This window comes from Pelobates fuscus, chromosome 7 (genome assembly GCF_036172605.1).
Source record: "Pelobates fuscus isolate aPelFus1 chromosome 7, aPelFus1.pri, whole genome shotgun sequence".
NCBI lineage: Eukaryota > Metazoa > Chordata > Amphibia > Anura > Pelobatidae > Pelobates > Pelobates fuscus.
The window spans coordinates 97,851,964-97,867,457 of record NC_086323.1 but is presented as its reverse complement, the minus strand read 5'-3'; the positions used below and the strand labels follow the sequence as shown (position 1 = coordinate 97,867,457).

General features: G+C 40.6%; 1 protein-coding gene across 1 annotated transcript in view; it reads left to right on the top strand.

The window, feature by feature from the left end:
• Nucleotides 1–15,494, top strand: part of EEFSEC (eukaryotic elongation factor, selenocysteine-tRNA specific) — a 182,378-nt gene that overhangs the window by 53,438 nt on the left and 113,446 nt on the right. The window contains exons 3-4 of the mRNA XM_063427382.1: nt 3,774–3,870; nt 8,825–8,989. Of these exons, the coding sequence (XP_063283452.1) occupies nt 3,774–3,870; nt 8,825–8,989 (262 nt within the window). The remainder of the gene's footprint in view (nt 1–3,773; nt 3,871–8,824; nt 8,990–15,494) is intronic.

Below are 15,494 nucleotides of genomic sequence, written 5' to 3'. Positions count from 1 at the left end.
TGTTCTGTACAATACTCCAAGTGAGGTCTCACCAGTGTTCTGCACAATGACATGAGCACTTCCCTCTTTCTACTGCTAATACATCTCCCTATGCAACCAAGCATCCACCTAGGATTTTCTGCTGCTCTATTACATTGTCTGCCTACTTTTAAGTCATCAGAAATAATTACCCCTAAATGCCTGAGCCGGTCTCCACAACACCACTACACTCAGTGCCTGAGCCTGTCTCCATAACACCACTACACTCGGTGCCTGAGCTTGTCTCCATAACACCACTACACTCGGTGCCTGAGCCTGTCTCCATAACACCACTACACTCGGTGCCTGAGCTTGTCTCCATAACACCACTACACTCGGTGCCTGAGCTTGTGTCCAGAACACCACTACACTCGGTGCCTGAGCCTGTCTCCATAACACCACTACAATTGGTGCCTGAGCCTGTTTCCATAACACCATTACACTCTGAAAGTGCTGAAAATGAATTATGTAGAGCAACAGACTGTGCATTATGCATTTTATCCACAACTCTAAGTCTACCAGATCCTACAGTAATCCATCTGCCATTCCTACTATGTCTCTGCGGCAGTGGCTTTGCAACAGTTCCAGCCTGAGTTTGTTTACCAGAAAATGTATAAATCTGACTTCAAAAATACAATCTCCTGGGGGGCGAAGCTAGCGCTCAACGGCTTCGGACGCACATCTTCTGAGCTCCGACAAACGGGAGCGAAAAAGCGGGAAAACTACAAAAATACCGGGGTGGTCACCCCCCAACAAGCAGCGGACTGCCGTGATGGGGAGAAAAAACAAGAAGCCCCGTCCGGACCGTCCCCGGTTCTGTGCCGATATCGGCGAACTCCTGAGAAGGCCGCATGGCGTGGGGAGAACAGAAATGGCGGCGGAACTGGAAGATTTCTCTGACGACTCAGAGGACTACTCCCTCCTCACTGCAGAGGGGCCAAGCATGAAACCTCTGAAGCCTGCACAGCCTGCCCAGCCTGCCCAGTCAGCACCCACAAGGTCAGAACCACTCACCACAGGCATACTTACCAGCCTCCTGGCAGACCTCCGTCAAAGCCTATCCACTGAAATTTCACAGGTGAGAGAAGACCTCAAGGGGTTCAATGGGCGCCTAAGCACAATAGAACAGACCACTACAACACATGCAGCCCACATCCAGGAGCTGCAGAATCAAATAAGCACCCTCACTACAGCTCACACCACTCTGAGCCACCAGATTGCAGCAATGGAGGACAAGAGAAGGTGGAAACACCTGAAGATAAGAGGCCTCTCAGATTCTATTACACAGGCAGAACTACCACACTGCCTGCGCAGACTCTTCACAACCCTGCTCTCTACCAAACAAGCGAAGGGCATTATACTAGAGGGGGTGTTTCGGCTCCCTAAGCCTCCTGCAGCAGTGGTTACCACTAGCGACCTACTGGTCAAGTTCCAAAATGGCCAAGATAAAGCAGCCATCATGAATGCAGTGAGGGGGAAACCACCGCTTCGCTTCGAAGAAATGGACATTACATTCTACTCGGATCTCTCCCGTCCGACCCTACAGTGGCGGAGAACACTACGACCACTCACATCCATACTATCAGCAAATGGTATCAAATATCGCTGGGGTCCACCACGAGCACTGATAATACAGCACCAGAACATGGAGATCAAAGTGGCGGAGCCATCGGAGATAGCGGCAACCCTGACCACCCTGGGCCTGGACCCTACCGCAATGCCTGCACCGACAACTTGGGACCCGGCTAACACTGTCCCGTTTATCCCGGCAACCCGGAGCGCACACAGCTGGGCAACTACCTGACTCTAGCAATTCACAAGTTCCTTCTCTTTTATGTTTTTTCTTATGTTTTTTTTCTTATGCGAAAATTTGCTTCTCCTTTTTTCAAGGCACGGCACCACACAGGGCCAGCCTCACGCAAATATTTCGCTGACGAAGCATATGTTATGTATATCTAATACTGTTCTAGTGTACCATCGTTTATATGACATACCCGTATGTTTATGTTTTACACACCACGCAGACAACATACTACATACCACGCAGGACACCGACAATGGAAAAACATACTCATCGACACCACCTCCCAGGCCTCTATGGGCCAAGACCGGGAACACTAACTCATTAAGGACCACCTACCCCCCCCAGCTCCATGCGAGTAACCACATACACCCACTCCAATATGGGGAGCTGTAACTTCACAGCATCCAGTCCGCTCTTGACATACACCACAACACGTCTCATCCTCTGACGACACGCAGCCATACCTGACCTTAACACTCACACCCACTATAACCACCACCCGAGGCAGGACTATGGCAGTAGCAAGCCACACCACTTTAAATAATAAAAATGATGTCACCATCGATCACTCGCCAAATGCTAACGAATTGTTAACCGTCACGATATGCCTTATCGAATGTATCTTTGTCTATACCATGTTGACTGCCAAAATAAAGAATTTATAAAAAAAAAAAAAAAAATACAATCTCCTTCCACGATATAGAGAACTGTCTACAGATTAGACAGCATCCAAATCTCCAAAAAGTGAAACGTGAAACAAATGCATAGCAACTATTACACAGAACTAAGTCTGCCATTTTAATGAGGTGAATAATTTAAATCAAACCAATCTTACATTTTTTATTTTGTCCTCCTGTATACCTCAGATTACCTCCAGTTTATCTCCAGAATATCTCCTAGCACACACTTTGAAACAGCACTTAGAAGTAGCAACCAAGCTATATGTGTATTGTATACTGATGTCCTAGTCACACCTCTCTTGCATGTAGCTTAAACCGTCTTCTTACACACTTCCTGTAAAGAGAAGTCTAATTTTTAAATTCTTAAATTGCATAGTGTGTTTAATTTACAATTTCATATTGCATGCTCTGTTAAAGGAACTCTATAGCGTTACGAATACAAACCGGTATCCCTAACACTAGAGTGCCTCTGTCCCCAGATAGACAGGTGAATGTGAAAAGGTGATGATAAAAAGGGAAAACTAAGTAGCCTACCAGACTCATCCCATATATAAATCCCCTTAAGTACATGCAAATATGATCTCTCCACTAATCATCAGAGGTTTGTATAGAAACCAGATTTTTCTGTCGTTATAGTCTAGTTTTTCTCTTTTTTTTTTCTAAATGTGAAATGTTGTTATGGTGCCTGGAGGACTTTCTTATATGTAGGGTTTAAATTGTTTTCGAATGGTTTAACCCCAAAGATTGCTTCCAGTGCTGGATCTCGTGTTCCCCCGGTGGCATTCAATGGGAGTGTCGCCAGGCAGGAGTGCTACTGAGTGACTAGAGCAGTCAGCTGGAACTCTAAGCCAATCGGTAGCTTTTAAGGTCCAAAATGCCAAATTGGAGAAAATTTCCAAGCCAGCTATGCTTCTAGTTTGGCTACTATGGAATGAAATTCACTTTGGATTTTCACTGAATTAACTAGTAGGCTAATAGTGCCAGGTGCTCCATGCAACGTGAATTTGACACTTGACTGGCAATAAGTGTAGCTCTGGAATAATGAGAGTAAACAAGTTAATGGGCTTTTTATAAAGGGGTGAACATTTGTGTTGTACAAATTGCATGTGAATCCGTCAGCAGTATTAAATTATCAGTTACCATGGTGAATGGGATAGAATACAATGTTTTAAGGTTGTGTAAGCAGCCATCCCTAAAAATTGTTATGTATTCTTAATTATTGCCCAAGTGTTGTCTTTTCTCATTCTGGTGGTCTTGCTCTCTCTCTTTAGGTTTAACGGATCTTTGATTATTCCTGTGGCTGCAAAGCCAGGTGGCCCCGAAGCCGCAGAGTCAGTGGCAGCCCATGGGATCTCTGAACTTATCGAGGTGAGTATTTGAAAAATTCTGGGATTTATACAGGTAAATAATGGCTAAATACTGGTGATTTGCAAAGATGTGGAAATGCTAAATATTTATAGAAGTGTGTAACAGACGAATATCTGGGATTTATGGAGTAGAGTAAAAGCCAAGTACCTGAGATTTATGTAAGTGGCTAATGGATGAATAAACCAGAAAAGATAGTGTTTATACGAGCCAGGAACAATAATCTGTGACGCAGTAGGTGAAGCAGAGAAAAAAATATTAATACCAAAATAGTTATACAAACGTATTTCCTTTTGGTTTGGAGACACAGTTTACCACAGGTAGCCTAAAAAACAGAAAAAGCAAAAAAACATAGTGTGAACCGTAAACAAACAGTTAAGAAGAGAGAATTGAATATGGACTCTCACTCACATGGCCCAGAGCTGTTCCATATAACTGGTTCAGGGGTGCCACAAATGGTTAAAACGGCTTTTCAGTAAGCAGAATGATTGTGATGATGGATCGTCAGTAAAAAAGCTTTATTGCATAAAATAAACAAGCAAACTAATAATATATATAAAAATGGGTACTAAATTACATATAGTGGTGGTGAGAAACTATCGTTGTACATCACTCACCACCTGTATACTTACCCAGAGGTTATAACATAAAGTGCTTGCAGTAGTCAGCAGACACGTTTCGGCTGTAGATGCCTTCTTCCAGTGTGATATTGACAAGTCTGTAAGTGCTTTATATACTGTTGTCCATCACCCGTCTAAATTCATTCATCTGTATACCATTTCCTGTCTTTCTTGTCGGCCGCAACGTCATTTCTGGCTTTACTTGATGACGTCATTCGCGCTTGGAACGCATATTGGAATGGATGAATACTAGTAATTTATATTGGTGGATAACCTTTTAATTCAGGGGATATATGTAGGGGGGTAACAAACAAGATTTATGGAGGTGAGTTATGTATGAATGCTGAGGATTTACATCGATGAGCAATGGCTGAATCCTAGGGATTTAATTCGATAAGCAATGGCTGAATATTGGGTTTCTATATTGATGAAAAATGACTGAACAGAGGGGATTTATATAGGTGGGTCATGGTTAAAGAGGTTTACATATATGGGTAATGGCTTAATAGTGGAGATTTATAGAGGCAGATAATAGCTAAATATTGGTGATTTGTTTTTAGAGGCAAGTTATGGCTAAATAATGAGGGTTTTATAAAGGTGGGTTACTTTTTAAAGGGACACTATAGTCACCAAACCAATTTTAGCTGAATGTAGGAGTTGGGGTGTGTAGATCATGCCTCTGCTAATTCCTCTGCCATTTAGTAGTTAAATCACTTTTGTTTCTGTTTATACAGCACTGGCCACAGCTCCCCTGGCTGTGATTGATACAATCTGCATAAAAACAAAATGGTTTTATTTTCAATCAGATGTAACTTACTTTAAAAGTTTGTATCTCCTACTCTGTAAATTGAACTTTAATTACATGCAGAATGCTAAACATTATATTACACTTTACAGGTAGTGTTAAGGAAGGCTGTGAAAGTCACATGCAGGATGGTGTGACTAAGGATGCATAAACAACATGATTTAACTCCTAAATGGCTGAGAATTGAGCAGCGAGAGACTGCCAGAGCATGAGCTATACACCATAACTGCTTCATTAGGCTAACGTTGTTTTGGTGACTATAGTGTCCCTTTAACAATTGCTACGTAAAGAGATAAGGAATAAAAATAAATTGGCACAATTGGATGAATCCAAAAGAAAAAAAGAAATTATCCATTTATTAAAATCAAAAGTACATTAAAAAAACACAATATAGCCATGGCAAAATCACTTAACGCATTTCATGCCTCAAGGCACTGGATTTGGAGCATTTACTGGGGGAAGTGGTGTGGATTCTGGAATAATAACTAAAAATAAGATAAAGGAAATTAAAAGCGGTCATCCCAAATTTTGGGTCCTGGATGCCCTTTAGTTTGTCATTTTATTTATAGAGGCAGGTAATTGTTACTGAATATTTATAGAGATGAGGAAAAAATATAAAGTAGCACAATAAAATGACTCCAGCCAAAAAAAATGCTCCAAAATTTGTTACAATTAAAAGTGCATGCAAAACCCATAGTAACCAGTGATATCGCTTAACGCGATTCATGCCCACCTGGCTGTCGAATGGTTGAGTTCAGTGTTGTACTGGCATGAATTCGGGAATATAAACTGAACTGTTGATTACTGCAAACATATAGAAGCGATTAACTGCCAAGTACTGGGTATTGATGGAGGCCAACTGAGATTTAATGCTAGAGTTCTATAGCGGCAGGTAATGTCTAAACAACGGAGAATTAGAGATCTAGTGATTTACAGATGCAAGGAACTAGCTAAGCAAAACATCTGTGGAGAATTTCTTCCTCCCTTCACTGCTGCACCTACCAGAGAAATTACATTAATTAACGGACTCCTGGAAGACCAGCAGAGCATGTCAATTTTAATTATAAATTCCAAGTTCACTATTTAACTTCTAGTTTTTTTTTCTTTTCGTTCTTGTCATTTTATGTCCATAATAAGTAGTTAGAAGTGATACTGCTGCTGCCTTCTACTAATGACACAACCTGATCTTACCATAATATCCCACTGCAAAATCAGAGTTTTCTTAAGGTCTGTTCACTCAGTGTCGAATGATGTTCAGATATTAAAATGTTGCTTTTCCAGCCAAAAATTTCCTATATCTAACTCATTCGGCTATTCTGAATGCAAATTTAGATATTTGCACTTCCAGCTGTTTGGTTAGCTGTTAAAGTTAGCCATTTGCCAACAGCCAATTTGCTTGATCCAATACCTGTGATGCAGACCAGAGTAATTATGCAGACCTAGTAACCCTAAGGACTCTAACTCAATCTATTACCTCTAGTACCCCGTTTCTGGACGGAACTGGGGAAGTTCCACAGCAACAAACCATAGTTGTTTGTGTTTTTGTTCGAACCATTCTCTGCTTCTTTTGTGACACAGGATTTTTCGTGGCCCGAATGTATGTAGTGGGATAGGTTCTCTGTGCAGTCTACCAGCAGAGACTCCCTTGGAATATTTATTTCTTTTTTTAAATTTTGTTTCCCGTTAAGGATCTCAGATCTCACATTCTGATTGCGGAGCCTTCCATCTCCCCGCAGGCATCGCGCACATGAATTCCTGAAGAAACTCTTCCTGCATTTTTTTTTTTTTTAAACGCATGAAACAATAAGTGTACTTTTAGTTAAACTTCCCCCTTCTGCGTTCCCCCAAAACCTTTGATATTGAAACCTCTTTCATAAAACCACACTCTAATTTCTTTTCTGCTGATGTAATGATTTTAGTGATTTGTAATAAGACTAGTAAGTCTAGTTTTGTAGTATTAAATATATACATTCACTCATTCAGCATTCACGAAAACAACTCTATTGGAAACTATTTGGGTTTATTTACTATTTGGGAGTTTTAGGCAGTAGTTGACCAGGGAATTGCAAACAAATCCCATATTTTTTACACCACTATAGTTTTTATAGTTCACATTCTATTTTAAATATTTTTTCCATCTAAACTGCTGATGGGAATAATACATATATTTATTCTGCTGTTACTGCCAATAGAAAATGAGAGTAGTAAAGACATAGTGATAAATGAAAAGTAAAATGTGGACAGTGCGCGCTTATGACCGATGATGAGATCCTAAATATTCATATTTTATGGTTAATTTTGTTGTGTTAGTAGACCATTGATTAAGTGCACTGGTACAAAATGGAGTCACTTTGCAATACCAGCAGGATTGTAGACTATTCCTCTGATGCCAGGGGGTGGGGTGATGTGAAATCACAGCATACGCCATTAGTACAGTGTGGCTAAGGAGCTGTGCAGTGAGTATACCGACTGATTCCAAATAAAAACATTCCATATCAAAAATATGGAAATTAGACTGATAAAACAGCAAGCGTATGGCGCAGTTTCTCAATGTGGGATCAGTGCACCCAGTACAGAACATCAAACATAAATTGTATTATTAGTATTATTTTTTATGTAACCGTAGCTTTTTAATGTCCAGTGTTAATAATAGTGGTGACATCATCAAAATTGCAATTTTTTAGCCAACCCAATGCTTTTTCCATGGGAAAAGCATTGGATTGGCTAAAATTGGCAAGGGGGCGTTTTAATAAACAAGATTGGAGCAACCCTTAATTCTCAGTGTCCCTCTGTCTGTCTATTCATCTGTCCATCTGTCAGTCTGTCTATCTAGATATGTGAGCACTATTGGTATATAACAGGGAAATGTTAATACAATAATATTGATAGTAATGGTAATAATGCAAGAAGTGGTTTTTTTTTTCAGAAACTGTAGTAAGTAACTGAATTGTAGTAAGACTTCTATGTAATGATATTGCAACGTGGTAGGATTTTTGGTAGCCTTCTGGCTTGTTTACTTTTTAGTCCGAATACTTCAAATCTTGAAATCAGTTGTAGTGGTTATGATTCTTGACATGTCCCTTTAAGTCTATTTAAGGTAGAGCACCCCAGGTTGGAGGTGCCTCCATACTGCCTCGCCAGCCCAAAAGTGCTAATTTAAACTGTTTGTTAGTTGCAAAAAGTTTCAGGCATTGTAAGGACATGGCAGGGAAGGGGTTAATGTTGCATGCACGCTTATTACCCGCAGACAGTCCCTGCAGACTTGCTTTGGTTCTCAGATGAAAAGCGCATGCTACGTCCGTGCTTAGCACGTGTACTCTGACACACGGACTTTATTTCATACATACAATCTGTGATACAATCAGCACTCTGGAATATTCATCCAATAGAAATCTGTTAAATCCATTCTGTTTGGTCTCCCCTGGCACCTCTAATGTAAAGTAATACTCTCGATGATCCCAGTGCTCTCTCCGCGGCCTCTCTTTGCACTTTGTGTGACCCTGCATGTGTGTTTTTGTTTTCTCTATGTCAGGTCTTGAAGTCCCAGGCCTACCTGCCTCGCAGAGATCCCTCGGGGACGTTTCTCATGGCTGTTGACCACTGTTTCTCCATCAAAGGTCAGGGCACAGTGATGACAGGCACCATCCTATCTGGGTCTGTCAGCCTAAATGACAATGTGGAAATTCCAGCACTGAAGGTAAGAGCATTCAAAGGGAGCTATTATGAAAAACCTTTGACATGCTGTATTGTGTATGTATGTATATATATGTGTGTGTGTGTGTGTATATATATATATATATATATATATATATATATATATATATGTATATATATATATATATATATATACACACACACACACACACACACACACACACACACACTCTATTCCAGAGTTTTAATGGCTGCATTTCATAATTGTAAAATTTCAATATCCTCCTCCATCCTCTCTGTGAGCGAGGGTCAGTGTCCCTCCTCTAAGCAGGGCATATCAGACTGCTGCCAGTCTTCCATATAGTTATAAAGACTGGCACAGAACCTAGAGAATAATCAACATTCTACATTACTGTTGCATTATATTGTGTTATAATATGCTATAGAGATTGTGCAGTTTGTTAACTTTTGCTCACCGTTTAATTTGCAATATAGTTAACTTGTCGGCACGATCTACTAAACAGTGTACACAAGATAATTACATTTTAGGCCGGTGCTTCCTATTATCACCTACACCCCTGCTGACTCTGGTGATGTGTATCCCCCCAACATCTGAATGTACTCCATATCCAGCCGAGACAGCAAGGAGGTAGGGGCTAGTAGGAAGGGACTACCCTGCTGCCCAGGATATAGTTATTTTGTAGGCACAATTCAGTAGCTCGTATCCATACAGTACTTAAATCGTGACCAAATGTTAACTATCTCGTGCTACTAAATTGTGCACATGACAAAGTGCAGCGTGGCCATGATTTAAAAAGAAATAAATAAATTACATGTTGCCTCCGGGGCTCTGTAATTATGATACTCAGTCCATTTTAGAGTAGTTTAATGACCAAGGTTTTTTTTGTTGTTGTGTTTTTTTCTTTTTTTTTTTTTTAAGTAGTAACTAAATAAAATTAAATAATCATTTTTTAAATGGTCTTAAAACATATGAATAAACTCTTTATGGCTACACACTTCATATTTTGCTTGATTATAGCAAGAAACCGAATTATCATGAATATTTGATGACCCTCAGTCATGCAGGGAAGCCCCTCTCACCGTGCTATTTAAAAGGAAACACTTTTCACAGGTCCATGACTCTGTGTGACCCCATCATTTAGTGAATGCTCTGGAAGTCTTGACTGACGGGTTTTGCCCACTGGGCATTGGGACACAACCTATAAAAATAAAGAAACAAAATAAAAACTCATTAACTAAAGAAAGTGACACTTTTTCCGCCGCACACAAATAGCTTTTGACATTTTGACCGAGTGAACCAGCATAAGGAATGGTCAGTGTGTTTTGAAATGGTATAAAAAGTCTGGAAAAAAATTACAACCATTTGCCTCTTGCAGTTCAAATTCCCCTTTAATAGTTTAACCTTGTCAAAGAGTAGAAGCTGTGCATGTAACCCTAGGAGTGTGACATAATGTGTTTTACCTATTTGTCCATCCAGCACTTTCTTCTTTAGTTTCAGATAGCAGTCTCTGTTACCTCCAGAACTGCCCTAATTATTTTTTCAAGAAACATTCTTCATGGATATTGGTCCATCTTTGATATACACTGAACAAAATTACACTATTGTTTTGCCACCATTTTTAATGAGCTGAACTCAAAGATCTAAGACTTTAAAAAAAATACATGTATTTTTGCAGTGCATAATAGGATACATACAAGCTTGAGGTACCCCAAAGTCAATCCTCACGTTTGGGGTAATCGGAACACATGCACAATTTTATGATTTAAACAGGCTAACTTAAGGCATTATCGAGTAACTCTTGCTTATTAGGTACTGGGTTTAGATAGTAAAACAAGTAACAGACTAAGATGGGGTAGTTTAAACATTCCAGCTCAGAAAGATATAAGTGGGCAATGCATGCTGCTTGTAATAAGCTGGGTAGCTGCCTTAACTATGAGAGATAAATTCACCCCATAGGCCACTATAGTTAAGCTTGGGTATGATCAATGAAGTTGGCTCATCATAAAAGCTTAGATTGTGCTTTTGCGATACACGTACTAGGTAGATTTTGATCAATGGGGCATATATGCAAAGTGTCCTCTTAAGTCTCAGCTTAGCCGATGCTCTCTGTGGGCTAAGCGTGGTCCCTCTGCAAGCCGGCTGTCTGTATGCGTCGCGGTTCCATCACAGCTGATCGGGAGGTGCTGTATGGCAATCCAGGGGTAGGATGCGAGTAGGTTTTCGCGGGCTAATTTCCGATGGCCGCTGCGGTTTTGCGTGTGCTGGCCTGCTGTGCCTCTATCTCTTCCGCCTGCTTCAGACCTGCCCCTGAACCGGAGCCGACGTCCTGTGTTGAGTCTCCAAAGGTAAGCATCGTGCTAGGGCGCTATGATGTGTGCTTGTAGCTGGCTGCTGCAGATTTCGGGCCTGTTTGTGCCAATGAGGCGCTCTGAATGCGGTGAGTCGTGGGAAAATGCTGTTAGTCCCTCTGACCTCTGCACTTGTGCACATGGCCTCCGCCATTTTAGGGCTGCAGGTCAGGATGGTAGTATCACTGGGTCTTGGTTGCGTTTTAGTGGGCCACAGGGTGAGGACTGGGATCACCCCCACTGGTCCAGAGGGGGTGGAATGGGGCCAGTTCCATGCGGCTTCGGGCCTCTGGCTGGGCACTGTTAGGCAGGATAGTGGAACAGCGGCCGTCTGCTCCACTCCCTGCGGAGTAGGCCTCATCTGAGACAGCGAAGATTTCTCTTCCAAGTGACTAAAACTCAAGCAGCCAGCCTCGCCTTAGATTCAATACCTCCTGCACACTGAGGGCCACTGCTGCCGGTCGGCATACAGGTCGAAAATCAAAGTTTAGGGGCTTAAAGAGTAAATTGCAGGAGCTGATCTCTCTTGCGACCGTCCAGCATGACGGTCTGGCCCCGCCCCGCCCCCCAATCTAAGACTTTTTCTATGTACACAAAGGCCTATTTCTTTCAAATATTGTTCACAAATCTGTCTAAATCTGTGTTAGTGAGCACTTCTCCTTTGCCGAGATAATCCATCCACCTCACAGGTGTGGCATATCAAGATGATAATTAGACAGCATGATTATTGCACAGGTGTGCCTTAGGCTGGCCACAATAAAAGGCCAATCTAAAATGTGCAGTTTTATCACACAGCACAATGCCACAGATGTCGCATGTTTTGAGGGAGCGTGCAATTGGCATGATGACTGCAGGAATGTCAACCGGAGGTTATGGTTGCAGAGATTTACAGTGAAAGTGTCACTTCTTAATATTTTTAACATTATGTATGATTATCCCCTTTATTTAATATGTATGTGTTTGTCTTAAAAATAAAATGTAAATGTAGAACTCTACATCACTGCACTTTACCTGTATCCTGGAACTGATTGCCTCCATCTTGGCTCCCCGTCAACTGTCCCCGTTGTAAACTCTTCTCTTTTCTGTCATTCAACATAGTATGTGGAGGTAGAGAGCAAAGTGGATTGTAATGTCTATTGCGAAATATTTAATATGTATGTAAAAGAAAATTGCGCATTACATAGAAAGTTAATATTAGATATAGATCACTGTCAGTGTTTCATTCAATAGTGTGCAGCGCTGCGGAATTTGTAAACGGCTGATGTGTGTTGTAGTCCTTGCTGCTTAAGCGCAGGACTTCTCTTTTTGTATTTGCTTTATATGTAGTACAAGTAATAATAATACTGTAAACTTGTGATTCTAACAAATTATGATGTTCTAAAGCTTCTCGAAGAAATGTTGGGGGGAAAAATGTATAGCTTAATTCTTCCATTCTGTGCACGTGGAGTTACAGAAACTACAACATGTAATTAGACTAAGTGGTAAAAAAAAGGGAATGGTGATCCCAGTTCATGGGTTTATAATCTTGCTTTAGCTGCACTTTTATATAAATCGCTTGGCAGCATGACCCAATAAATGTGATTGATGCATCGCAGGTAAGGAAAGGCATTGTCTAGTCTCTATTGTCTACATTAGTGATTACATTGTAGGTAACCATGCACAGCACGCACTATGAATGAGGTCCCCAGCTCAGTGCATGAGACATAATGCATGGGATTTTACTCTAAGCTCGCACGCACTGTCTGCGTCTGGGAAATCAATAAAATCCATCCCAGCTCAGCTCTTTCAAATGCAAGATTACTCTTTACCTCCCACTCAGAGATTGCAAAACATATTAAAGGTACAATTCAAACACTATAACCACTGCATCACATTGTGGTAGTTATGTTGCTAGTCAGCTCTGGGTGCAGTCTGTTTTTGTTGAACTGGCATTTCAAGCCCCCTCCCCCCCGCCTAGGACAACATAATAAGGATGTTTAACTTCATTAGGAATCAGAGTGTTTGTATGTTGTAATTATTTGTGATGTGCTCACCCAGTGCAATGGGAGACCATAAGATTTGGCTGAGCTGCATCTCTACAGTTTTTTTTTTTTTTTAATGTAACCAAATTGATGTTGACCCTTTCCACACCACCAAATTGATGAAGGCTATCTGTGTGCACATGTTACACAAACACTTGAATGTATTCTAAGGAAGTGAAATGAGACCCATAGCCTTCTATCACCATAACCACTATGTTAAACTGTAATTTTACAATAACCTAATGGTAACGGTGCTTGGAGAATCCTTTTAAAACATTATTCTTTAGAATTGACCTGTACAGCTTCATACCCTAGTGGATTGGGGGATCCTGGATTTTGGGATTTTCTTAGCATTAAACCCGAAATCTGAATGACAGTATCCAGGCTTTAGCTGCCCGTTGCTTGGAAATTTGTATGGAGGTTTTAAATTCCAGGACGGTTTGATAAAGTCTGGCCAATCTTCTCTGAACTTACCTTTTAACAAACAGTGTTTGCCTGCAGAACGGACACTAGTGTGTATTTTATGTTTATTGAGCCATTCTCCATCAACGGTAAACAGTGATGCATGACTATCCCACAGAGGACAGCTGTTGTCGTTACAGGAGCCACCACAACTGCCATTCACAATTGTCCCATGGTCATGCACTTTACAAATGGGATATATCAGCTAATAAGAGACAAACTATTAGACATGCTAACGAGGACATGCTTACAATGAACTTACTATTTGTTAAGCATGTTTTTTTATTTCACTTTTTTTGTAGTGTTACACTATATATATATATATATATATAGTCTTTTTGTCTAAGATACTCAACGTTAGAAAAGCTACAGAAAACTTGAGGACAATACGCATTCTTTTTGTATTCGTGCCACATTTGTAACCACTGTCATTTTCCGCTTTATTATCTAATAGTATTGCTGTTTTTTCTCTCCATTGAATCTTTATTCAGAGAGGAAGCACTTTTTACTGGATTCAAGTTCATCTGCCTTTGAAGAATAATTTTAACAACATGATTAGTACTGTTTCTAAGTATCCTCTTGTTGGAGAAGATTAAAGTATCGGTGACCTGCAAATTAAGGGCTATTACTCAGAACAAACTGCCACTCGCCCTCACATCTCTGTCTGCCCTGATTTTGAGGTTTTTTTTTTTTGAGTGATGAACTCATGTGAATTTCTTCGTCCCCCCCATTCCATTCACAAATAAGTGAGAGGCTGTTGTGCGTTCTGCAAAAATTAAAAGAAAGCCAGGAGAAGAATGAGGTATTGTAATGCTATTCCGGACATGAAAGACAGATACAATCACAGATCATTGGATCATTTTGAAAGATTGATTGTCCGTCGATGGGAGAGGATACAGAGGAGGCCGCTCGGTCTTGCTCCCATCATTGTGCTCTGTGCTGGAACTAGGACTAGACGATTTATCTGGTTATAATTGTATCATCAGATGGTTCCACAAGAAAGGTGCCATTTGGCCTTGGCATTGCGTTAGCACACCATGCCAAATCTCTATATCATGCAGCAAATCCTACAAAAAGAGAAGTTTCAGTTGTTCATATGGATTTGTTTTTGCCACAGAATGTTCATTACATAGTGTAACACGTAATATATTTTATCAGTTACATTTTTTTTATTTTTTTTTTATTCTTTATTTTTCGTTGTGCAAGTGATAACAATGCATCTTACACTGCCACAACGGCATATGCAAGTACAGTTTTGACACAATTGTACATATGTATGACAGTTTGGTCTCGGCACAATTTTTATGTTATGAAGATAGTCAAGCTATTATAACACGTTTGGTGCGGGTCACGGCAATTTTAGCATTCAGAGTTACACGAGTAAGAGAGGTAAGAGACGTGGCCCGCTTAAAATAATGATTTGCACGCTATGTAGCACGTTTAAGTTTCATGGGATTAAGTCCCCGGCCACAGGTCTCCATGCGTTCTGCTAGGACGTTAACATATTAGCTGGAGCAAAATAGGCTTAGGTGGAACATACATATTGGTAAGGCCATTATCATTAGGTACATTAAGCAATGGTATTAGTACAGTACCGTATCTCCTGGAGTGTCTGGTCAGGTAACATACAATTCTAGTATAGGAGAGTTTACATGTGAGGAGGCATTTAGGGAGAACATGCACAATTTTTGTAGA